General features: G+C 42.2%; 1 protein-coding gene across 6 annotated transcripts in view; it reads left to right on the top strand.

The window, feature by feature from the left end:
* Positions 1–25,601, top strand: part of ABL2 (ABL proto-oncogene 2, non-receptor tyrosine kinase) — a 120,264-nt gene extending 94,663 nt beyond the window's left edge. For 3 of the 6 annotated variants that reach the window (XM_047753927.1, XM_047753926.1, XM_047753929.1), the window contains 10 exons: positions 1,603–1,898; positions 5,285–5,557; positions 6,826–6,910; positions 8,062–8,239; positions 8,841–9,025; positions 10,177–10,329; positions 11,175–11,264; positions 14,991–15,164; positions 15,705–15,938; positions 16,224–25,601. In XM_047753927.1, coding sequence (XP_047609883.1) covers positions 1,603–1,898; positions 5,285–5,557; positions 6,826–6,910; positions 8,062–8,239; positions 8,841–9,025; positions 10,177–10,329; positions 11,175–11,264; positions 14,991–15,164; positions 15,705–15,938; positions 16,224–17,404 — 2,849 coding nt within the window. In that variant the 3' untranslated portion in view covers positions 17,405–25,601. Of the gene's footprint in view, positions 1–1,602; positions 1,899–5,284; positions 5,558–6,825; positions 6,911–8,061; positions 8,240–8,840; positions 9,026–10,176; positions 10,330–11,174; positions 11,265–14,990; positions 15,165–15,704 lie in introns of all 6 variants that reach the window. The other 3 variants (XM_047753925.1, XM_047753924.1, XM_047753928.1) reach the window with 1 other exon arrangement.
* The last annotated feature ends 1,008 nt before the right edge of the window (positions 25,602–26,609 follow it).

The following is a 26,609-nucleotide window of genomic DNA, read 5'->3' as shown; positions in this document are numbered from 1 at the left end:
TGTAAGGAAGCAATAATGATGTATTTAGTAAGGAACTTAGCCACTACTTCCCATTCTCTTGGAGGATTAGACCAACATGTCTTAGCTTTTCTAGTAGCACTAAGATTTTTTTCCCTGCAGGTATGATTGGGAGCATTTATCAACACACTTGCACAGACACTCCTATCTACCTGTACACACAGACACTCACACACATGCACACACATACGCATGTGCATGTACTTACGTTTTTGCTCATTGAATGTCTCACATCCAGGGGTCTTGGGTGAGATAGTTGGGGCTAATTCAAAGTTATCCCATGGTAAACATTTCTGTAGACCACTGAAAAAAGTTAGATGGCTGCCAGAATAATATTTGAGTTTTTCCTCAACAGTCTTTGCCTGATAAATACTGGGCCATGTGCTTTTGATTGATCTGGTTTTCTTCCTCCTCCTGCCACTCAGAAGTGGATGTGAACGCTCTAGGGAGCTTGTCTCTCTCAGATATGGGGGCCTAAGGCCTTAGGATTCTTTAAATTAGCATTTATTACAAGTGATATCTCTTTTATCTCCCCTGTCTTGTTTGCGCTGCAAGTATAGGGGCAGGATGTACGTTTAAGGGAATCTAAAGTCGATGTGTGCAACTTTATTTATTTACTTATCTATCTTTTTAGGGCCACACCTGCGGCATATGGCAGTTCCCAGGCCAGGGGTCAAACTGGAGCTGCAGCTGCTGGCCTACACCAGTGCCAGATTCGAAGTTGCGACTGTGACCTACACCACAGCTCACGGCAACACCAGATCCTTAACCCACTGAGCGAGGCCAGTGGTTGCACCTGCGTTCTTATGGATGCTAGTCAGATTCATTTCTGCTGAACCACGACAGCAACTCCTGTCTGTTTTTTTTACATTGATGATTTTGTAACCTTGATGCCAACTAAAATTTAGAGGTAACTTTGTATTTCACATGTCTTATCCCTGATCCTTGATTCTTGCTACTCATTGAACCATATATAAGATTCATTCCTTGACAGACTATTTTGAGGAAAAAATGAGTTTTATTTTTTGAAGGGTGAGACTGTGTCGTTTTCCAGACATTTGAGTAATCTTTCTATCTTTGCTACCTTAGTTACATACATGGAGGTTCCCATGGTGTGAAAACCTGTAGGTAACTAACTATGCTTCTTTTGTTTAAGCAGCAAACTAAAGATACCAACCAGGCTATGATGACAGCCAAGTTTGTTTTCATTATTTTTAAAAATTTTGTTGGCATAGAAGTTCTTGATTCTTTATTTTTTTTTAGGGCCTTAGGTGTGGCATAGGAAAGTTCCCAGGCTAGGGGTCGAATCAGCTCTAGCTGCTGGCCTATACCACAGCCACAGCAACGCCATATCTGAACCGAATCTGTGACCTATACCACAGCTCACGGCAATGCTGGATCCTTAACCTACCAAGCCAGGGATTAAACCTGGGTCCTCTTGGGTACTAGTCAGGATTGTTACTGCTGAGCCACAACAGGAACTCCTTGATTCATTTTTTAGTGAGTTTAAAGTTTGATGGTAGATTGCTTCTGTTGAAATAAAATCTTAACATCTCTTTCACTCTGTGATGACCTCTTGGCCAGGAGAAAAGCTACGAGTCCTTGGTTACAACCAGAATGGTGAGTGGAGTGAAGTTCGCTCTAAGAATGGCCAAGGCTGGGTGCCAAGCAATTACATCACCCCAGTGAACAGCCTGGAAAAACATTCCTGGTACCATGGGCCTGTGTCCCGCAGTGCAGCAGAGTACCTACTCAGCAGTCTGATCAATGGCAGCTTCCTGGTGCGAGAAAGTGAGAGCAGCCCCGGGCAGCTATCAATCTCGCTCAGGTACGAGGGGCGTGTATATCACTACAGGATCAATACCACCACAGATGGCAAGGTAAGACTGGCTGGCAGCCACCTCTAGTATGGACTGGCCATTCTTTGGAAACAATATTCAGAATGACTAAAGAAAAAAAATTTTTTTTTTGGTCTTTTTGCCATTTCTTGGGCCACTTCTGCGGCATATGGAGGTTCCCAGGCTAGGGGTTGAATCAGAGCTGTAGCCACCGGCCTACACCAGAGCCACAGCAACGCGGGATCCAAACCGCATCTGCAAACCACACCACAGCTCACGGCAACTCTGGATCCTTAACCCACTGAGCAAGGCCAGGGATCGAACCCCCAACCCCATGGTTCCTAGTTGGATTCGTTAACCACTGAGCCACGACGGGAACTCCAAGAAAATAGTTTTTATGTCTGACATGAAATAAAATAATCACTGATGTGAATTTGGCATGTTAGAGAGCTTAACTGTTTTCAAAAGAATATGGTAATGGAAATGAAAAACAGTACTGTTAATAGTTCAATGGTGAGCTGTGTTTGAACATAAAGAATGAAGGAAAGAGAAAGAGGGGTATGAGTTAGCTGTTCTCATCATCACCAGTACACAAATGTGCACGTAGACATCTGATACATTGTGTAGATTTTATAAGTTAAACCTTGTGCCTTTGAGAATTATAATAATCTCTACCAGAAAGTTTACAGGGTAAGAAATCAGGCTTCTGAGACTGATGTTGTTCATTAAATGTATGTTCAAATATATAGATCATTTAGTCACCTAGCAGTTTACATGTTGGAAAGACTAGCCATTATAAGAATGGCTGTATAAGAATAGAACTGTTTTACTTTGTAATTGGTAAAGCATAGGCTCATGTCAGTTCTTTTGAACAGTAAATGTAGATTGAATCCATTCTTCCATTCTTTCCCTCTTTGTGATGTGTGTAGTAGGGAAAAGCACAGGCTCTAGAGCAATTAAATCCAGTGTGCTGGGTAACTCCATCATTTATTAACATTGTGACCTTACTTAGGCCTTGGCTTCCCATCCCATTTTATTGGATTCTTGTGAGGATCAAGTGAGATAATTTCCGTAAAACATAATGGCTGATAAAAAGTAGGAAATAGTAAATTATTAATTTTCTTTTTCTTTTGCATCACCTTACAGACATGTTGTCTTTTGATGAAACCAAATAGAATCAGATAAGTGATGATGTGTAAGAGACTCAGCAGATCGACTCCTGGTTGTACACCCAATAGAAACAAGTGCTTATGTGTACAGAAGACAAGTATGAGAATGTTATATCAGGAGTTCCCTGGTGGCCTAGTGGTTAAGGATCCAGCATTGTTACTGCTATGGTTTGGGTCACTGCTATGGTGTGGGTTTGATACGTGGCCTGGGAACTTCCACATGCTGCAGTTGTGGCCAAAAAAGTAGAATATTCATATCAGTACTGTTTGCAGTGGCCAGAAACTAGAAGCACCCAGCTGTCAACAGCAGTAGAGTGAACTAATAAATTGTGGTATATTCACAAAATGGCATCAGAGACAGCAACAAATGGAATCACACCATAGGTATTGTTTTGTGTCAGCTTTCTTTCACTCAACTTTTTATTATGTATTAATTTATTTTTCTTTCTAGGGCTGCATCCGCGGCTTATGAAGGTTCCCAGACTAGGGGTCCAATCAGAGCTGTAGCTGTTGGCCTTTGCCACAGCAAAACAGATTAGAGGTGCATCTGTGACATACCCCATAGCTCACAGCAATGCCGGATCCTTAACCCACTGAGTGAGGCCAGGGATAGAACGCGAAACCTCATGTTTCCTAGTTGGATTCATTCATGTTGTGCCATGACAGGAACTCCTCACTCAACTGTTTAAAATTGTGATAAAGTTCATATATCATACCACAAAATTCACAATTTCAAGTGGACAATTCAGTGGTTTTTAACATATTCACTGGTTGTCCAACTACTACCACTGTCTAACTACAGAACATTTTTTTTTTTTGTCTTTTTGCTATTTCTTGGGCTGCTCCCGCGGCATATGGAGGTTCCCAGGCTAGGGGTTGAATCGGAGCTGTAGCCACCGGCCTACGCCAGAGCCACAGCAACGCAGGATCCGAGCCGCGTCTGCAACCTCCACCACAGCTCACGGCAACGCCGGATCGTTAACCCACTGAGCAAGGGCAGGGACCGAACTCTCAACCTCATGGTTCCTAGTCGGATTCATTAACCACTGCGCCACGATGGGAACTCCGCATTTTAATGAGCCCACAAAGAAACCTATACCCATTAGCAGTAATTTACCCTCCCCTCATCCCCTGACAATCACTAACCCCTTCCATAGATTCACCTATGGCAGGGGTCAGCAAGTTTTTCTAGAGGGCCAGACAGTAAATACTTGAGGCTCATAGCCATACCTTCTCTGTCATTACTCAGATGAACTGCAATAATGAGAAAGCAGCCACAGAAAATGCATTAACAAATGAGTGTGTCTGTATCCCAATAAAGTTTTATTAACAAAAGCAGGCAGTTGGTGGGTCATAGTTTTTTCTGATTGTGTAGCATACCTATACAAACCATATCATTTGTATAGGTGGGGTTCACAAGCAGACAGAGCTAATCTAAGGTGTTAGAAGTCAGCACATGGGGTAAATAGCAGGGGGGAGGGCACAAGGGAGCCTTCTGGGGTGCTGGTAATACTATAATCCTCTGTGTGGGAGCTGTTTACTTGGGTAAGTTCACTTAATAAAAAATCATCAATTCTCTGTTTATTGTATACTCTTCTGTATATACTAGAAGTTCCTTTTGTGAAAAAATAAACTCACTTAGGAGATAAGGCCCAAAGGGTGCTTGCTATCTAATTTTATACTTCTTACTGCCTATCATAAATTAACTGTTTTGTTAGCAACTCTCTGAAATAAAATTGTGGCCTTTTTTTTTAATGACCTAGACACGCAAAAGCATATCTTAATGAAAGAAAAATGAGAAAATGTTTGAATACCCTTGCACTATCAAAAAAAAAAAGGAAATCGATGGTTTTCAAATTATGTTCTAAGACAGATTCTGAGGTGGTATTTCATAAACTTTTATAGGAAGCCAGTCCCCTCTTAGCTATTTTAATCAATGCGTCTCTTCTTTTATCTTATATATTCAGGTTTTTTAGTCCTTTTTTGCTTAAAAATATTTGAAGACCAGTGATCTTGATGATCAAGAGAGAGGTTTTGGAAGCTTCACTCCCCCTGCCCACCCTCAAGACTAGAACTGCTTTAGGAATCATAGGAAGAGTGGTTTAAATGAGATTAAACTGGAGTTCTGTTTCCCTTTGCCATCATGGTTTAATTCCTAAATTTACCTCAAGAAGATAATGCCTTATTTTCTTATCTTGAGATCAGTGAAATAATGACTCCTTTTTGGTTGGTGTAGCTTTTCTCTATTCTCCTCATCAGGTTTATGTAACTGCTGAGAGCCGCTTTAGCACCTTGGCCGAGCTTGTTCACCATCACTCAACAGTGGCTGATGGGCTCGTGACAACACTACACTACCCAGCACCCAAGTGTAATAAGCCTACCGTGTATGGTGTGTCCCCCATCCATGACAAATGGGAAATGGAACGAACAGATATTACCATGAAGCACAAACTTGGGGGTGGTCAGTATGGAGAGGTTTACGTTGGCGTCTGGAAGAAATACAGCCTTACTGTTGCTGTGAAAACGCTGAAGGTGGGTTGCTGAGAATTACAGTTCTCAGGCATCTTTTTCTTGTGTGCTGAATCACGTGGAAATAGCAGCATGCCTTTCTTTAACTCCGGAGCTTTCCACCCACGGGTGCCAAGCACATCAGCAAATTGTGATGATTAACCACGGGTGCTGTTGCTGACAATGCGGGGGCAACTTACTCACTGCAATGCAGTGAAACCCACAGATGGAGAAGGTTTGTCTCTGGAGGCTGTTGATGTAGATCTTAGTGGGAGGTTAGATGCATGTTGTAAGTTGTAAAAACAGAACAAACTGTTTTACTTCCTCAGAACAACCCCTGCTGGACACAATTCTTCATGCACTGTGAGAGAATGATGGGTTCTCTCTTTCTTCTTCTGTCCTTTTTCTCTCTGCTGCTATTTCCTCCCTTATCCCTGAGATTAGACCACTTCTTGGTTGTTGTTTTTTTGTTGTTGTTCTTATTTTTTTGTCTCTTCAGGGCTGCACCTGCGGCATATGGAAGTTCCCAGGCTAGGGGTCCAGTCAGAGCTGAAGCCACCGGCCTACGCCACAGCAACGCGGGATCTGAGCTTCGTCTGCAACCTACACCACAGCTCATGGCAATGCTGGATCCTTAACCCACTGAGCGAGGCCAGGGATCACGAGCCGCGTCCTCATAGATACCTAGTCAGGTTCATTAACCGCTGAGCCACCACGGGAACTCCGACCACTTCTTGTTCTTAATGTTCACAGATATCTTTTTCCTGATGCTACCCTTTCTCTCCTTTAAGCATCCTGGTATCAAGTTATACGTTTTGTCACTCATTCCATTCTCTCAAGATTCTTTCATATGCCTCAATAGCTTTGTCATGTCACTTGTAAGGACTGTTCTTCACCTATCAATAGTAGTCTGTTTTTGTTTTTTTAGCAAGTATTTATTGAGTGCTTTTTCTGAGTGTGTGAAACAATATTCATAGTCTTGCAAACATGCCTTGCTCCTTAAGGAATTTGTTAGGAAGACAGCTGACTGTTCTGTACCTTTCAGTTGTGATAGGACATGATTGATGAATTTTACTCCACCCCACAAAATTTTGTATAGTTTAAAATAATAAATTGAAGTAGACATTTTTCTTGGAGGATATTATGTTATGATAAAACTTCTTGAAGTAAATGCTGAAATAGTCAAAAGATACTCCCTTTTCTGAAATTTTAGGATTGTGAGTTGACTCAAATGATTAAGATGGGGGCTTGTCCCTGCCCTCTTTTTCTTTCTTATCTTTCCACCTTTCTAGGAGGATACTATGGAGGTGGAGGAATTCCTAAAAGAAGCTGCAGTGATGAAAGAAATCAAGCATCCTAATCTGGTACAACTATTAGGTAAGGGAGCTTTCCTGAACCATAGCTTTCCTCAAAGATGCTTGTCCCCCAACCCCCTATTAACTCCAAATCCTTCTTTTGAATCACTGTGGGTGGAAGCTCCCAGTACAAATCTACTTCTTTAAATGACTTTAATCAGCAATCTCTGTATTTAAAAATTACCCAAGAAGCAGTAACCTGGATTGATTGCAGTATATGAAACTGCACAGCCTGTGGTAATTGCCCCGGATCCAAAGTTCAGAATCATTCCAAGTGATACTAAACCAAAAACAGTCACAAAATAGTTTTACAAAATAAAGAGATACTAAGCAAAGGACTGCTGAAAATAAACAGATTAAAAATTGTGACCATCCATCAGTTTGCCTTTACAAGCAGAAAGTGCCATCAATAGACTGCTATCTTATGTGTTTGGGTCACAGAAAAACCGTTGACTAAAACCATTGCTTTTTTAAAAATAGGGTCAGTTTCTTTGGATGTTCAAATAGATTCTTTTGGTTCTTGATAAGTTATCTGCCATGTGTTAGTGGAATCCTTGATTGTGGAAATAGTCAAAATCTTTTTACAAAGAAAGTATTATTACAGACCGTGCTCACATATAGGCTTTACCACATGCACAGTTGCTGTTACTTTTAGGTAAACATGGGCAGCATGCAGTTGAGGATGGGGATTATGTAGGCATGTACAGCACTCTAGATGTGTTGGTAGTCCTGACCCCGTGTGGAATTAGTACAAGCAACTCTGCTTTTGCCAAATAGGCACTTACTCAAAATGGATATGAATTTCCAGAGAATGATAGAATGAGAACAGAGTCCCTTATCAACTAGCTTATATCATTTTTAGGGAATATGATGGCAAGACGGGAAAAGATTACTGCTGAACTAGACTTTAAAAATTGTCAATTATTCTTGAAGTTCCTGCTGTGGCACAGTGGGTTAGGAATCTGATTGCAGCAGCTCAGGTCACCGAGGAGGTGAGAGTCTGCTCCTGGCATTGCGCAGTGGGTTAAAGGATCTAGAGTTGCTGCAGCTGTGGTGCAGATTCAGTCCATATGCCATGGATGCAGCCATTAAAAAATTGTCAGTTTTTCTTGCCGAAGTGGTTTGCAGTGTGTGAATATATACTAATAAAACAAGCTCTATTTGAACTATCAGGTGTATGTACTTTGGAGCCACCATTTTACATTGTGACTGAGTACATGCCTTATGGGAACCTGCTTGATTATCTCCGAGAATGCAACCGAGAAGAGGTAACTGCAGTTGTACTGCTTTACATGGCCACTCAGATCTCTTCTGCAATGGAGTATTTAGAAAAGAAGAATTTCATCCATAGGTGTGTAAAACCTGGTTATTGCTTATGATTAACCATGAAGCTCCCTTGATTGACATGCAAATAAAAGAATGTGAGAATTTTAGGAACAATGTTCAGATGACTCAGGAATTTTCTCTTTTACAGGCACCATTGTAATGACATTGCCAATTTATAAACCCTCCTGTTCTCTGATTAAAGTATTGATGCGAGGCCTTTGTTATTCTCAGAAGAGAAAGCTCTTTACTTTGCCCAGGACTATATCCAAGATCCTTTTGCCCCATCTAGTGGCTTAATTTTAAAAATAGCTTTCTGTCCTAGTAATGAACTTACAACTGTGTAGAAAAGCATCTGTTGCTCACTTCTGAAGCCCATCCCAAGTATTTGTGAATAGGAACCCCCTTTCTGAAGCCTGCTTTATTCTGGCATCACGTAACTCCCTCTTGATGAGGATTCTACAAGTGATGTATAATTAGTGGCTTTCTACCATCTTAGTAATTTTCATAAAATACTACCATATCTGTCAGCACTTATCAAACTGTAAGGGAACTGATAATAGAGCATTCATGATCTTTTTCTACAACCACCTGTATGGAATCACATTTTAGAGTTCTCTTTCCCACAGAGATCTTGCAGCTCGTAACTGCCTCGTGGGAGAAAACCATGTGGTAAAAGTGGCTGACTTTGGCTTAAGTAGACTGATGACTGGAGACACCTATACTGCTCATGCTGGAGCCAAATTTCCTATTAAATGGACAGCACCAGAGAGTCTTGCCTACAATACCTTCTCAATTAAATCTGATGTCTGGGGTAAGAGTGAAAGGAACATTTTCCTGTGTGCTATTTTCTTTATAAATAAATACTAAATTCTTTAGAGCTTATCTTTTATATAATCATGTCTTCTGTCTTTACATTCATCCTTCTTTTAGTCATTCAGCAAGCACTTATTAAATACTTAGTATCTGCTAGGCACTTACCATAGAAAGAAATTATAAAGAAGAAAGTTAAAGAAAAAAGTCTCTGCCTCCAGAGCACTCACAATCTAGGTATTATACTGCACTGGAGTAACAATGATCCTCTCTCTATGAAGCTCCCTGTTGTCCACATTAGGCTTTATTGCTTGTTTCTAGAGCACTGTGATACAGAGTAGCAAACTCTTTTCAAGGAAGGCATGATGAAGTTTCATCTAGAATTTGTCTGTGTAACTGATCTTGTTTTTGTTGCCCTGAAAAGCAATGTGATTTAGCAGAGGCTCAGGGAATAGAACAAGTCAGGAAGTTTGGATTGTGGACCAATAGAAATACTTGTAGAATTCTTGGTCTTGTTTTTTGTTTTTTCTTGGTCTTGTTTATCAGAAATCTCAAATTCAGGAATAACTTGTGACAAAATCAAGAAATTCTTTTTACAAGTGTGATTTTTATCTGATTTTAAGTTGCGTCCATTTTTATATTACTCCTCTAGTATTAGCTGACTTAAAAATTGTGAAACTTATGAAATAGATCATAAATTGCTCTAAGAATAGATGATTATGCCCCAGGCTTCTTATATTATCATAGTTTACTTTTCCCTCATTGTAGTAAAGGAAATCCCAATAAAAATTGGGAAATTTAAAGAAAACCATTGAGATTGTATCTGAAATGTTCTTATGGCAGATATCTTAGAAAAACAAGTTATGTTATAAGATCTAGAAGAGTAGAAGTTCCCTCATGGCTCAGCAGGTTAAGCATCTGGCGTTATCAACTGCTGTGGCTCGGGTAGCTGCTGTGGCGCAAGTTTGATCCCTGGCCCTGGAACTTCCACATACCCCAGGTGCGGCCAAAAGAAAAGAAAGAAAAAGAATTACAGGAGTATACTAATGTTATAACAGAATGTTACTTAAAATTTGAAAGAGTGGTTACCTAATGGTATAAAGTAAATGAGAAAGAAGAAACATAAAACTCCTTTTTTCATCCCTTCTGCAGCTTTTGGGGTTCTCTTGTGGGAAATTGCTACATATGGAATGTCACCATATCCAGGTATTGACCTGTCTCAGGTCTATGATCTACTGGAAAAAGGATATCGAATGGAACAACCTGAAGGATGTCCTCCTAAGGTGTATGAACTTATGAGAGCATGTGAGTATTTTTGTGTATTTTAATTGTGCAAGTTTGAGTGAGCAATTTTCTCTTGCAGCATTTTCCTCTTAATGTTGTAAGATTGAGTCCGACCTCATGACATAGAGTCGGTCACTGATCAGCCAGTTGGAATATCATATGCTCTACATTAGTCTTATTGGAACCCTAAGTATCACTGTCAGTGGCACAAATACTCAATTTCCCTGAACTATTTGCATATTTAATAGGAGAGTAAGACATTGACTTTGAAGATTAGGTAGGGGGAGGGCTCTTTTCAACTACATAAAATGGTAAAGACTATGGAGAATGTGATCGTGAATAAACACAAGCATCTGAGTTCTTAAAGATGAGAAAGTAGGAAGGTGATTAGTGGATTAAATTGCAGTGTGTTTGAGTGTAAGTCCTGTGACTTTCTCATTGTACATTGGTGTTACCTACTGCCCTGTCTTTGTCAAATGTGAATTCCAAGCTCCTCCTTTCCAGTGTCCTGTTAGGTTTCTGAATGTGTACAGCTGATTATATAAGAGTGAGTGTGAAGATAGCTTTTACTACTTTCATCTTTCCAGATGGAAGAAAACTTGTCATTTTCTAACACCCCGCCCACCCCCACATCCCTATTGTAGAGGGAATAGGAGCTGTACCTACATAGGACTGGCCCTAGGGGGGTAGGTTCATTACACCTCTGAGTCTGAACTAAGATGCAGCTGCTTCACTATTATTTGCAAACTTGCTGTAAACTCTTCTTCAACAAGTACATGTCCTGATGCATGAAACTCACCATCAAAGTGTGCCCCTGGATATTTATTTCCTCCGAAGAGCTTTTAATGCTGTCTTTTGTCATATAGGCTGGAAGTGGAGCCCTGCTGACAGGCCCTCTTTTGCTGAAACACATCAAGCTTTTGAAACCATGTTTCATGACTCCAGCATTTCTGAAGGTGAGGATTTGGCGATTTGCTGTTGGTGGTGGCTAATTCTGGGTGCTGGTGATGGTAATAACATTTCAAAAATGATAGATTCTTGCTTGTGATTTGGGACTCCATTTCAGGATGTTGAATGAACTCTTGGCCTTTATTTTTGTTTCACCTTTTTTGCTCTTTTAAAGTGTATCTTTGTATCTCTAGGTTCTTTTTTTTTTTTTTTTTCTTGGTCTTTTTTAGGGCCACACCTGGGGCATATGGAGGTTTCCAGTCTAGGGATTGAATTGGAGCTGTCGCCGCTGGTCTACACCATAGCCACAGCAGTGCCAGATCTGAGCCGCGTCTGTGACCTATACCACAGTTCATGTCAATGGCGGATCCTTAACCCACTGAGTGAGGACAGGGATCAAACCTGTGTCCTCATGGATACTAGTCTGATTTGTTTCCGCTGAGCCAACAAAGGGAGCTCCCATATTTATTTTTAATATTGAAATATTTTAATTAGAAATTAATTCAGTCTTTTCAGGAAAAGTAAGTTCAGTGGTTAAGCAGTAACACAATGAAGGAAAGAGAAGAGGAAAAAATGAGAGTGAAAAACATTTCAAGTCCCTGAACCATACCTACAAAAGCAGAACCAAGTCATAAAAGGAGGATCCAAAAATTCCATCTCTGGAAATAGATCTTATGAACAAAAATTTAGCTGTAAGGATGTTACATCATGTTGAAAAATTAAGAACAACTTAAATATCTTATGTGCTAATTATTATATCCATATAACTGAGTAGTTAAAATGATTTTTTTTCTTTTTTTTTGTCTTTTCTAGGGCCACACCCATGGCATATGGGGGTTCTCAGGCTAGGGATTTAATCAGAGCTATAGCTGCTGGCCTATGCCAGAGCCACAGCAATGTGGGATCCGAGCCGTGTTGTTTAACACATATGTTATGTTTAACAATATGTTTATATTGACACGGAAAGGAATTTATTTGTTTGTTTGTTTGTTTTGCCATTTCTTTGGCTGCTCCCGCGGCATATGGAGGTTCCCAGGCTAGGAGTCAAATTGGAGCCACAGCCACCAGCCTACGCCAGAGCCACAGCAATGCCGGATCCGAGTCACGTCTGCAACCCACACCACAGCCCACGGCAACGCTGGATCCCCAACCCACTGAGCAAGGCCAGGGATCGAACCCGCAACCTCATGGTTCCCAGTTGGATTCACCAACCACTGAGCCATGACAGGAACTCCACAGAAAGGAATTTAAAATGCGGATGTTAAGCTATGAACAGTGAGAACCTTTCTCTTAGGTATGGATACATAGAGGCAGTTTTCTACTTTTGTGTAGACTGCCTCTTTGAAATTATCTGCAAAAGTCAAGCAATAAACTTGTCAAATAAAGAGAGATTATTCCTAGAAAGCTGAAAACACAGGATTCTTGATTATACTGTCTTTTAGACATTTTGTTAATCTTCCCAGAATTGTATACATATTTTTCAAATCTTCCTTTTCCTTCATAATTGAACATAGAACATAATTGAACATAGTCAAAAGATGTTAGAAGAGGAAATCAGGCAAGTTAGTTTTGTGTGCTTCCCTGAATGATTTATCATGTCTAGGTAAGAAGAAAGGGAAAAGTACAGCACCATGGTTTAATGCAAAGTATTTGCATCTTAGTCATTTGATCTATGAAATGCCTGCAGGTTGGGGAGGGCACAGCTCACCCTTTGGGACAGATTGAGCAGCTGTCTGTCACAGCATTCTTCTTTCCTCTGTGGCTCTATTACCAGTGGAGTCAAAGTGGTAGAAGTCATGGATATCAGTCAAAGGATAGGTTCCATTTCTTCGGTACTTCTATGTAAACTTTTAACTTCTGTTGAATCCTTAGCTAAGTATTTCTGCTTCTCTTGAAAATGTTTATATCCTTTTAGAAAACCAACTCTTAAAATTTTCATAGCTAATTTCAACTCAGAATTGTTAAGCAAGAAATTCAGTATTATTCAATCCACATTTTATTAAGTATTTAATCTGTGGTAAGCACTCTACTGAGGACATAGAGATAAGATACAGTTCATACCTTACAAAGATGTATTTATTAGTTGTAACTGAAAGAAACTAACTCAAAATTTTTCTGAAGCAGTTAAGAGGAGGATTTATTGCATCATAGCCAGACCATGGAAAAGCAGGGATGGAGCTAACCTTAGGGTCATTCGAAGCCACAGGCTCCAATAGCTTCAAGTCTCCTTTCTCTCTTCCTCCTTCCCGCACTTTCTCCCACCTAATATCTCTTTACTTTTGTTTCTGCGTTGTTCTTATCCTCCAAATCAATCCTCCAAGTGGCATGAAACACAGTTGTCAGCATCCTTGAGACCGTATCTTTATAGTTCATATCTGTCTTCTAGGAGCTGATATAGCAAGCATTATAAGAAAGGAATCTCAGGAGTTCCTGTCGTGGCGCAGTGGTTAATGAATCCGACTAGAAACCATGAGGTTGTGGGTTCAATCCCTGGCCTTTCTCAGTGGGTTAAGGATCCAGTGTTGCCGGGAGCTGTGGTGTAGGTTGCAGACGCGGCTCAGATCCCACGTTGCTGTGGCTCTGGCGTAGGCCAGTGGCTACAGCTCTGACTGGACCCCTAGCCTGGGAACCTCCATATGCTGCGGGAGCAGCCCTGGAAAAGGCAAAAAGACCAAAAAAAAAAAAAAAGGAATCTCATTGGCGAGCTCGGGTTTTGTGCCATATACCCCCTCTTGCGTGTGTGTGGGGGGGTTCAGGTTTGAAAAGTAAATACAAAAAAAGTTGTAAAATAGTTACAAAATTTCACACTTTAATTGATCCATACTTGATTTTTGTTCAGGAATGAGTAGCAAAGCATGTCTTTGCCTTTTTAGTAAAAGCCACAAAATCCATGGCCGAATTTGATCAGTTGAGGCTTACTAATGGGGTGAACACATTTTCAGGAGCCTCATTTGCTTCATTGTCATGAAATGGAATGGATCATATCCACTTTTCTTTTTTTTGCAAAGCACAACCTGAAAATAAAAATATCTGGTTGCTTGACATCTGGTTGCTTTGTTCAAACCATGAGTAAACGCTTAGTAAACAAGGATATCCAAATGACCAATGAGCATATGAAGAAGTACAGAATAAAACAGTGAGATGGCCACTACACACCACTACACACTCAGAATGGCTAAAACTAAGATACAAAAACCCCTAACTTCAAACTCGGGCAGGCATCCAGAGTAACCAGAATTTGCATGCAGTGCTAGTTGGGATGTAGACTGGTACAGCCTGTTTGGGAGGCAGTTTGGTAAGACCCAACAAAGCTGAACTTGTGTGTTCCCTGTAACCCACCAGTCCACTTCCTAGCAGATGTGCACACCCAGCAGATGCACATACCATTGTGAAGCAAAAGGCACATAGTAGGATGTTATTAGCAGTATGTTCATGATAGCCAACAAGTGGAAACAACTTAAATATTCACCAGGATGAGAATGGATAAATTCACACATTTGAGCAAGCAACAAGAAAAACCCATGCCATGTACAGTAGCTTGGATGAATCTCCAGATAGCATGTGGAGCAAAGGAAGCCAGACAGAAAGACCACATACTCTATGACTCCACTTACCTAACATATTTTAGGACTCCAGTCTTCTCAGCTGGATGCATTTTCTGAAAGAGAAAATCCCCTCCCCCCGTTTTGGTCATGAAATTGTTCTTATTACCGGTCCCTTTGTCTTACTTACAGAGGTAGCTGAGGAGCTCGGGAGAGCAGCCTCCTCCTCATCTGTTGTTCCATATCTGCCTCGATTACCTACACTTCCTTCCAAGACCCGGACGCTGAAGAAGCAGGGGGAGAACAAGGAGAATATCGAAGGGGCACAAGATGCCACAGAAAATTCTGCTTCCAGTTCGGCACCAGGTATGAGTTCCTAGGCAAGTAGAACCAAACTGCCTTCTTTAAGGAGCCTTGGGGTACGATGTTTTTATTTCTACTTTCCTGCCTATCTTCACTGAGGTCAGTGTGGCTGGCACCTGCTTTATTCACCACTGCGGTCCTCAACTCTCCACTGCCAGGGTTAGTGGTCCTGATCTGCCCAGCCAGCATAGAGCTCTGCCTCCCACCCCATTTCCCCAAGCTCCTCATTTCCAAGTAGTTACTGTCGTTACAGCTCCGGCAGAAATTCCTTTGTTGAGCCTAATAAATGAGGCCAGGTTGTGTTGTAGTTTCTAGAAAAAAAGATGAATGCCGCGGTAAAAAACTGTGGGTTATTTATTTTCACTTAAATCCCTCCTCAAAGTTGGAATAACAGTGTGAAATGATAAAGTGTTTATTAGTTTTCTGAGTCCGGCTAATACCTGAGATTTAATAGATGCTGACAGAACTCCTACAGTGTAACCTTAGTAACCCAAATGAGTCATTTCTTACCTTCCTCATTACTGATTGGCTGTTTTTCATCAGGGTTCATTAGAAGTGCACAGGCCCCCAGTGGGTCCCCGGCACTGCCTCGAAAGCAAAGAGACAAGTCACCCAGCAGCCTCTTGGAAGATGCCAAAGAGACTTGCTTCACCAGAGATAGGAAGGGAGGCTTCTTCAGCTCCTTCATGAAAAAGAGAAATGCTCCCACACCCCCCAAACGCAGCAGCTCCTTCCGAGAAATGGAGAATCAGCCCCACAAGAAATATGAACTCACGGGTAACTTCTCATCTGTTGCTTCTCTGCAGCATGCTGATGGGTTCTCTTTCACTTCTGCCCAGCAAGAGGCGAATCTGGTGCCACCCAAGTGCTATGGGGGGAGCTTTGCACAGAGGAACCTCTGTGATGACGACAGTGGTGGGGGTGGGTGGTCTGGCATCACAGGCTTCTTTACACCACGTTTAATCAAAAAGACACTGGGCTTACGAGCGGGTAAACCAACAGCCAGTGATGACACTTCCAAGCCTTTTCCAAGGTCAAACTCTACATCTTCCATGTCCTCAGGGCTTCCAGAACAGGATAGGATGGCAATGACCCTTCCCAGGAACTGCCAGAAGTCCAAACTCCAGCTGGAAAGGACAGTGTCCACCTCTTCTCAGCCAGAAGAGAATGGGGACAGGGCCAATGACACTCTTCCAAAAAAATCAGAGGAAGGTGCTGCTCCAACCAGGGAGAGACCAAAAGCCAAACTTTTGCCCAGAGGAGCCACAGCTCTTCCTCTCAAAACCCCCTCTGGGGATCCAGCCATCACAGAGAAGGACTCTCCCGGGGTGGGGGTAGCTGGAGTGACAGCTGCCCCAAAGAGCAAGGAGAGAAATGGTGGGGCACGGCTTGGCATGGCTGGAGTCCCAGAGGATGGCGAACAGACAGGCTGGTCCTCTCCAGCCAAGGCTGCAGTGGTCCTTCCAACCACTCACAACCACAAAGTGCCAGTCCTTATCTCACCCACTCTAAAGCACACTCCAGCTGATGTGCAGCTCATTGGCACAGACTCTCAGGGGAATAAATTCAAGCTCTTATCGGAGCATCAGGTCACTTCCTCTGGAGACAAGGACCGACCCCGCCGGGTAAAACCAAAGTGTGCCCCACCCCCACCACCAGTGATGAGACTACTGCCGCATCCGTCCATGTGCTCGGACCCGACGGAAGAGTCGACTGCCCCGACTGCAGGACAGCCCATGTCAGAAACACAGGAAGGAGGAAAAAAGGCAGCTCCAGGGGCAGTGCCCATCAGTGGGAAAGCTGGGAGGCCTGCAATGCCTCCACCTCAAGTGCCTCTGCCCACATCTTCCATCTCGCCAGCCAAGATGGCCAACGGCACAGCAGGTACTAAAGTGGCTCTGAGAAAAACCAAACAGGCAGCTGAGAAAATCTCAGCTGACAAGATCAGCAAGGAGGCCCTGCTGGAATGTGCTGACCTACTGTCGAGTGCAATCACGGAACCTGTGCCCAACAGCCAGCTGGTGGACACTGGACACCAGCTGCTCGACTACTGCTCAGGCTATGTGGACTGCATCCCCCAGACTCGCAACAAATTTGCCTTCCGAGAGGCCGTGAGCAAACTGGAACTCAGCCTGCAGGAGCTGCAGGTGTCTTCTGCAGCTGCTGGTGTGCCCGGGGCAAACCCCGTCCTTAACAACCTACTGTCGTGCGTACAGGAAATCAGTGATGTGGTGCAGAGGTAGCCACTGTTAGCCGAGGGGGAAGATGCACACATTTCTGAGGGAAGAGGGAAAGTGACTTGTTTTCCTGTGTTCTCATTTTCAAAAAATGGAAGACTGGTATTTGAGTGTGTTTCTGTGAAGTACCTCAGATCTCTGAGTTCTCACGTTTACAGGTTCATCTCAAAAGTAACAAAAAGCAAAACACATAGGAGAGGGAAAATAGGTGGGGCCAGGGCAGTTGTGGGCAGGATTGGAAGCTGCACTGGAACATCAGGGCCAAAGCCAGCCCATTCTTACCAGGAGTGATGTGAGCTGTTTAGACAGGGCTGTCCCAGCAAGGCCACAGGGACTCTATCTAGACAGTGCATAGGCTGTGGCACTCATTCTGCACCAGACAGAAGGGAATTAACTTGGGGCTCCAGTAGGTCCTTGTGATTATGCTCCAACTCATCTGACGTACTGGGTGGGACAGAAGAAAGCTGGGAATGTGCCAAGAGACGTTTCTTTCAAGGCTGTCAGAAGTGCTGTTAACCTTGATTTCCACAAGGTCACTGCTGCAGTAAGAACTGCAAATCAGATGGCCATATATACCAAACTGGGAAACCTGGCTTTAGTTGTATGCTCCTGTCCTATTTTCCATTGGTGTGTTAATTGGTGCAGGAAGTAAAGAATGCTAGGAAGTATTTTCAGAGAGGTTGGAATCTCCTCCTAAGATCTTAAACGTTGCTTAGAAGTTAGTTCTCCCAGTCTATTCTAATGGATCAGGATTGGCTTTCTGCTTGTTGATGCCTATCTGTAAACCATAGGCATAGGATCTCCTTGGTGGTTCTTCTGTACTCCTTGCTGGGCAGGTGTCTTCTTTTGTTCCTGGCAGCATTCAGGGCATTAACCAACATTGATTTGAAAATAACAGTCATGTACAGGTCTCACAGGAAAATCCTTTTCTGATACAGTGGCCCTGCACATCGACATACTGGCCAAGGACTTGAGCAGCTGGCTATTTCTTTATCAACTAAAATACTAGGGAGAGGGTCTCTTCTCGAAACCCAGCGGTCGGCCTAGGGGTCCGTGACTGAGAGGAGAGGCTGGCTGAGTTCTCACGGCTGTTCCTCTGTAACCTTTCCCCTCCCATATCACCTCAGACCCAGTCTAGGCAAAGAGTAGGGAGAATCCTTCACTCACTCTTTATGGATTCAAATGAATCCCTCTAAATTATCTTCACATGCTTTTCTCCTCTCACGTGTCCCCCCCTCGCCCCCAATTGTTGTGCTTGTGTGTAAAGATCACTTTGGGAATATTCTTTGATATTTATTTTATTATTTCACCTCTCTTTTAAGAATGAATAATTAAAGGAGCAGGTCACTTTCAGGGGACATCAGATTTTGAAAACCTGATGATTCCTTTTCCTTCCCTGTTTAGTAATTATGGAAGCTAATTAGGATTGTTTCCTAATTTGGAACCAAATCTTACTGGTTAAATACTAATACTTTTGATATCAGGTCTAATTCCAATGACCACTTCATTCCTTTTGTTAAAACTTTGTCCCCTCCATCCCCCTGTCCAAGGAGTACCCAGTTTAAAAAAATAAATTATTTTTTTCCTCCCAAAGGAGTATTAAGTTAGGAAGATAAGAATTCAACATTGATGAACAGTGAGCTTTCTTCCTGGCTCTGTCATCGATCCACTGTCAGGCCTTAGCCCCATCTCTTAATCTATTAAGTGGAGGTAATGATACATATTCTCAAGGGTGTTTTGCAAATAAGTGTATAGTTATCCCTTTGAGAGCCTCTCGGGAAAGCTCTTTAGTACAGTATTATGTTGAATACAAGTTTTTCTTTTTTTTTTGGCTCAGTTGCAGATAATGAAAATGAAGACTGCTGAGATTATATTGATGGGGCTAGAATACCAAGGGGGGAAACTGTTTTGGACACAGTTTGGCATCTTTGACCAAGGAGGAAATTAGGTTTTCATTAGAAAGAAAGGAGACCTTGATTCCTATCTTGCGTGTTCCAAAGGAGTCCCAGGCCAGCAGAAGAATACAAAGGGGGAGGAGACAGTACGGGCATTCCCTTCAGGGGTTGGGTGATTGCTGTCTATTAGCGCAGGCAGTGAGTGATCTGGCTAATCTCCTTGTAATGGGTGGAAGAGAAGACAGAATTCCCTTTAACTTGGAATTAAAAACCAACAGGCCTCCTCCTACCTTCTTCTTTGCCACTTTCCTTCATATATTTCCATAAACTTGAAATTGTTTTCTTTTTTGACCACCCGTGCGCGGTATATGGAGTTCTTGGGCTGGGAGGCAGATCTGAGCTGCAGTTGCAACCTACATTGCAGTTGTGGCAACACCAGATCCATTAACCCACTACAATGGGCCAGGGATTGAACCTGTGATCTGCACTGCTGCAGTCAGGTTCTTAACCCACTGCGCCACAGCAGGAACTCTTTTTAGCAATTAACCTGTTAAGGGTGGGGCAGGGAAAGCTAATACTTTAGGATATGATTATGCTGCTTTTTAAGTTTATCCCTGTCATTGTGGATGCAAGTTGAGGGATTATAATTGTTTTTCAGGTTTTTTTTTTTTTTTTTTTTTTTTAAAAACAAGGGATCTTTCCTTGAGAGCTCTGAAAATAAGCCTTGGAGGAACACTACTGAGTGTATTTAAGCTGCCTGGTTTTCTCACCATAGAACAGTCCTTGAGGGTGGGGACTGGGGCTTACTCAGGGGCAGCACCTGGCTCTGTCTCGTCTGCAGTAGGTGCACAGTATGTTCATGAACTGAATTGATTTTCTTTCAACGCTGTCAGGAGTAGCTGACTGTTGTAGCACATGCCCCATCCACATGATGCTTTAACTGTGTAACTTCAGGAGTTGAGGGCTCAGGGTTCAGGTTAAAGAGGCACTGTCAACTTATGTATAAAAGTATAATATGGGTTTTTCCTTTTTCTACTTGAAAAGGACCAGATTTTTAAAATAACCGTATGTAATTTAAAAGTTTGAATTTAAAGCAGAGAAAAATTTCTGCTTTTAGAAACTAAAATTGTAGTTTAATGCGACCTGGTTTAAAACAGCAGATAGCAGGAACAAAAGCCTTTCTATAAGGTGTTGAAAACTTTCTCAAGCAGTTATATGTATGCATACTTCTGGGGTACCACAGCTTGAATCTTTTCATGTACAGATAATATGATTTCACCTTAGATTTGCTACCTTAAAATGCAGTGTTTTATGTAGACTACATCTTGATTGTACTTTATGTGAAGTATTTTCTTAAAAAGGCTTTGGGTGAAATTAAAATGTGTCTATTTTCCTAGAGATCTCCATTGTGATTTTCAGAGACGTAGCCTTAAAAAGTCCGCCCTGAGAAATTCATTCAGTGTTTTTCCAGATGACCTCTATACATGGAGGTCCTTGGGTAGGGAGACTCTTCCCTAGCTGAATTTTTGGGTTTAAGTTAGAATTTTCTTACAATTCAATTGAAATTTGGTTAGTAAAGTAGTGCCCAGTTCATAAAATGCTGACTTTGCTAAGGCACCACCCATATTTATTTAACACAGTTACAGAGATTTAAGGATATAGTATTGGTAGTGATTAAGGGTTCAGACTCAAGTCAGTCAAGAAGGCAAGTCACTTAACCTTCCTGGGCCTTAGTGTCCTCACTAGAAAACAGGGATAATAATAGTAACTACCTCAGGATTGTTCAAAGGATAAAAGGAGATAAAGTGTGTAAGATACTTAGCTTGAGTGCCTGGCACATAATGAGTACTCCATAAATGTTAACTACTACTACTATTAACATTTACTGCAATGAGTCTTAGGGATATGCAAAAAATTTTTCTGGTATTTAAAAAAAAAAAAAAAAAACCCACCAAAAAACCCTGATACATTGGTGTCACCCCAGATCAGAATTCCCTGTGGGGTTGAATCTCAGCCAGTGTATTTTCCAAGAATCTCTCCAGGTATTTCAGACACCCAGCACTATGTGAACACTAGCAACACCCCAAAGCTTTGCTTTACAGCTTAAGAAATTGGGAGAGAAGATGGTTAAGTTACTTGCCCGTTATCTCAGAGCAGTTAATTAGCAGCAGAGCCAAGTCTAGAGATCAGGTCTATTTATTTTCTTGTGGGGTCTTGCCACCATTGCTGCTGCCTCTTGTGAGACGCTGGAAAAAAAAAAAAAAAAAAAGTGCCTCAGATAGACAATCAGTCTGCATGGTGCTGCACACTTTCTGAAGCACACGTTCCCGGCACTCTCTGACCTTAAGAGCCTTGGATGTTGAGTAATGGTAATACTAGCAAAGTAGGCATTCAGTAGAACTCAGTAATTTAAAAAATTATATGGGGTCATTCTTTTGGACAGACCTCAGCGACATAGCAATCTGCACTTTGTAATAAAGAAATAACAACTTAAGTTTTAAAAAAGCTAGTCTGCATTCCTTTTTCTTAAAAACAAAACTTTATTGTTCCATGTCATTTTAATAACTGAGATAATGTATAAGAAAGCACTTTGAGAAAAGTATCAAATGTAATATAAGGTGGTATTATTATGGTCTATTTAGAAGATAAAGCAGTTAATGAGTTGCTGATTGACTTAGAAGCTTTTGCCTATGGAGGACCTGAAAACGCAAATATATAAACAATCAGCTCTGTAATTTATAACACTTATTAACATGGAACTGCTAAACGAATACGTGCTGGTATAGTAAGTGTTTTGCTAAAATTATTAGCTCAGCACTGAATAACTGCAGAAAACTAGGGACCAATGTTTTGGTTTAATTTTAGTCTTTAAAAAGTAGTAATGTGTACTCCAGAACAAAGAAGTTCTCCAGGGACCTTGACTCAAGAAGAATGAGGCCCTCTCACCTTTGAACATTTGTTCACCAGATGCTCAGCCATTTAGTACCCTAAATATAGTGGGTGCAGACTTGTTACCGGTTCATGTTGACAGTGTCTTTTTTAACCTCTGTCCTGGGTGGTTTTGTTGGGTTTCTCGGGGGAAAGAGGGGCAGAGATTGGATGGCTGTAGGACCAGTGCACTTTGGGAATTATTTTTCTAGGATTTCCTGCCAGTTAGAAATGATTTGACATTCATCATCCATGGGTTTTGGATTTTGTTTTTCCTAAGAAGAGTAGCTGAACATAACTCATCTATTAAATTATAAAAATACTCAAGACTAAATTGCATTGGTTGCCACTTTTGAGTTACAGCATTTTGATCCCTCCCACTCCCCTCCATTTCTGCTACTGATGTCATCATTACCATCAGATGACTCCCCCATAGGTGTTCACTTTGGGCTGACAGGGTTGTCTGCATTTTTATTCTTTGATTTGGGGCTCTCATTATCTTGCATTAACTTGTTCTACCTGGATTTGGGGTCCAACTCTGTGCCCTGAGCATCTGTTGTGACCAGTTCTTTTTATGTAGGTAAGTTTCTCTGGACATGAGTTTCTTCTTATGTAGTGGTAGTCTTCAGCTCTCTGTATCTCTGTTTTAGTTTCTGTCAAGTCAGTATCTCAGTTCTTTTTTAAATGCGTGCTTCAGTCCTGGATATGTGGCAGCAGGACAGAAATAGAGAAAGGCAGTGCTAAGACTGCCTGTATCTTCTGTGTGACAACACAGGGAACTTGCTGCTAGTATAGCCTCACTGGTCAGAGAGCAAAGCCTTGGGCTGATTCTAAAACTTGTCCCATTCTTAACAGTCAGGATATTTATATTCTTTGGGTAAAGTTGCAGTTTTCCAACTACCAAACTTATAAAAATCCAATACAAGGCTAGCTTTTTTTTTTTTTTTTTTTGCAAGCCAGCAGTGCCTACAGTAATAGTTACTGTTACCTGCTTTGTTGCAGCTGTTACAGTCAGAAATCACCTGCCATCCCCTGCCCTCCTGCAGAACCAAGGGTGGTGGGGGTGGATTTCAGGGCTTGGGAATGGGCTGCATCCTGCTCCAGAGCATCTGCCCCGGTGACTGTCTTAGCTCTAGCTTGTCTTTTGTGAAGCTTACTGCAGTGTCCAAAAAGATGAGTTTCTGCTCTGGGGCTGCTGCTTTTCATGCCACCCACCTGAGGTGTATGTTCTGTCTTGAATAACAAATGTGCAAGATGATACTTCCTTCACTTCTGACCCAATAGCCTAGATAGATAGAAAGGACCAAGAAGTTAGGGAAGACACCACCTATGATGGACAAGGTAAGCAGATCCAGTGTTTCTCCCCGGTGAGGAGGCCTTGGCACGCACGTCATCATGGTTCTGAACTGCCTTGCAGTAGTAGAGGTCATTCCGAGAGGGCTGTGCCTTCAGAGATGGGTTTCGTGAGTTTTGCAGAGCAGGAAAAGACGACAGCTAGGTTGATGTTGCATGATGATGGAACTAGAGTGGCTGGAAAGGAGCTTTTTGGGTAGCCATAGCTCCGAGCCCTAGTCAGTCAGGTGTTCTCTCCACACGGGGTGCCGATTTAGTGGACTGCTGGCTGTACTTTCCTCCATCCACCTGGCAAGCGGAGGGGTGGGGGGCGGACGCTCTAACTGGCCCTGCCTTCCCTCTGAGTGCACTATGTAAGTTACAAATTTGAAATTGTCTGCCTTTCCTAGAACAATTACATTTTTTACCCTCTCTGTTGCTGTGTGACCTGAACACAGGAGCAAGAGCAGATTTTCCACCCTGTAGGCCATCTAAGGGAAAGGATGTCTCCTTTTAAGTGGAAAGGCCGGGCCCAACATTGTCCTCAGACCACACTCGTACACACTGTGTCTGTTCTGTGAGAATCTTTGTTCATCATTGTACTTGAAGCAGCAAGTTTCTGGGTCCTACATGTCATTCCAAGCTGCTGAGCTTATACAGGGCTTGAGATCTGGGATCTTTCTAGTTAACTCTTTTGGACATGGTGAAGGTGGACTATCAAATGCCAGCAGGCTTTAAGAAAGGAAGTACAGAGTCTGTATTGTTGGAGCTTGCTTAGATTTGCTTCTGAGCCTCAGGATAGATGTTTTAAATCATTTAAGCAACAATAAATTCTAGTTGAAGAACGAGACTTGAGGTTATTAAAATTATCACATATAAAAATACTTAAGTTTTAGCTGTTCTAACACAATAATAATGCAGGTATGCCAAATTATCCTTGATTCAGAAGAGACTGCAGGATCCTGATGCTTTAGGGTCATTGGTGAAGAAGCCCGCGCTGTGTGTACAATTCAGAAGTGCCATACCATGTGTTGTGTGTGGCAAGAATGCCAAGGGACATATAATTTCTGGTAAACGAGGGCTGGATAACCAGCCTTCCTCGCTTTTGACAAGCCATTTTTCACTGTGGTCTCTGTTCTTGGACTCCATTATGGGGGCGGTTGGCTGAGAGCTTGAGGAGTCACCCTGATGAGGCTGTTCGTCCTTCAGAGAAATTAGTATTCAGCAACTAGAAGGAACAATGAGGTGTTCATAGTTCTTGAAGGGTGTATGTTTGAAAACCCTCCTATTTCTGATCTGTGTAGAGGGTACATGTGGTGTCCACGTTATGTACACACATTGTCGTTGAGCTAGCAAAGGAGGGGAGTGAGCGTGAGAGGAGTCACTCCGATCTTTGCCTGTGGTGAACGGCAGCTGTGCCCTGGTTAACGGGTTTGGCATCAGGAGGCCGGCTGAGCTCTTCGCATGTGCTCATAACCCACCCCACCCCCGGTCTCCTGGTAGACCCCACACTTTTCCTTCTTTGCAATCTGATTTTGTCATGACTATCAGTGGGGAAGCCCCAGTTTTATGTTCACTTGGCAAAAATAAATTTGAACGTTTCATGGTGGTTGATATGGAACTTTGACCTTAAAACACATGATTCAGATTCCTTAAAACTTGTTTGTTCATACCAAAGGTCAGGCTCTGCAGATGTGTGTGTGGTGGGTGCATAGAACGGAGAGGTCTGCGGGGCCTGGCCCTGTGCGCGTTACTAAGGGGGACACAGTGAGACAGTATGGGATTTAATTGAAAACACATCACTTATGGGTCACACTACCAGTGTTGTCAGGTATTTGTTCTTAATTGTTATTGTAGGATATTTTCCGGTGTTTTATTGTTCTAATTTAATACTTTCACCCTGTCGTCTGACTGTGAACTGCTAACAGTGTTAAACTTGATGTAAATAAATGAGGCCCTTGAAAGGGGACTGCTCTCTGCCTGTTGTCTCACAAGGCTTGCCAACTTGTGTTTTATTTTAAATAAAGGTTGCAATATTTTATTGGCAATGTGGGCTTGTGATTGTAGTGTTTCTCCCATAATTTTAACTGACAGGTAGCCTAAGCAGAATTTCTCTCTATGTAAAATAGATGTCTATAAGGTAAAGAAGCTGATTTTAGCAAGCATCCCTCTGGCACATTCTTTAGAATGGTCCTCTGTCGGGGTGGCTGCTTATCTCTTGATATTGTGGAAATGGCCGAAGGCATCATCCGGAGCCCAGCTGATACAGAAGGTGGGTAATGTGTGTGGGGGTCTGTCCCTCCATCCAACATGAGGTGATGGTAAAATGAGATGTAATTCTCTCCAAGTTCATTCTGACGACAGCTCCAAATTTAAGTTGTAAAAATGTTTTGCACCAAAGCAGCATTCATAGAGGAAGTGTAGAGCCTCACAGGGAATATCCTGGTCTGTTTGACTTGTTCTCAGTCTGAAAAGAGTGGAGTTACTGTTGTGGCTCAGCGGAGTGACACGCCAGCATCGTCTCTGAGGATGCTCCTTCCATCCCTGGCCTCACTCGTGGGTTAAGGATCCTGTGTTGCTGTGGCTGTGGTGTAGCCCCAGCAGCTGCAGCTCTGATTTATTTGACCCCTAGTCTGGGAACTTCCATGTGCTGCAGATGTGGCCATACAAAGAAAAAAGTGGTCCATTGCTTTTAGAAGTAATAATTAAGGATGAGTAGGACATACTCAAGTGCTGTGCATGTAAGATCCAATAAAAATGGCTGTTGCTGGGAGAGTAGAATTTGCTAACTTAAGTTGGTTATTTTTAAGAAATTGCAAGGCACAGGTGAAGCTCTGAAAACGGAGTAAAGGCTAATGTTTATGTAAGAGATACTTGGGTTTATAAGGGAGATCCATTGTAAGAATGTCTCTCTGCTGTACCAAGAGCAACGTGACCCAATCTCTAGAAACTTTTCAGAGAAGGTGAGGACTTAAATTTATATAACAACCTCACATTTGTTGACTGTGCTTTCCCTGGTAACTGTCCATAACTGATCCCTCCTCCCCGCCCCACCA

This window comes from Phacochoerus africanus, chromosome 11 (assembly GCF_016906955.1).
Source record: "Phacochoerus africanus isolate WHEZ1 chromosome 11, ROS_Pafr_v1, whole genome shotgun sequence".
Taxonomy (NCBI): Eukaryota; Metazoa; Chordata; class Mammalia; order Artiodactyla; family Suidae; genus Phacochoerus; species Phacochoerus africanus.
The sequence above is the reverse complement of the archived record's forward strand: the minus strand, read 5'-3'. Positions and strand labels throughout refer to the sequence as shown.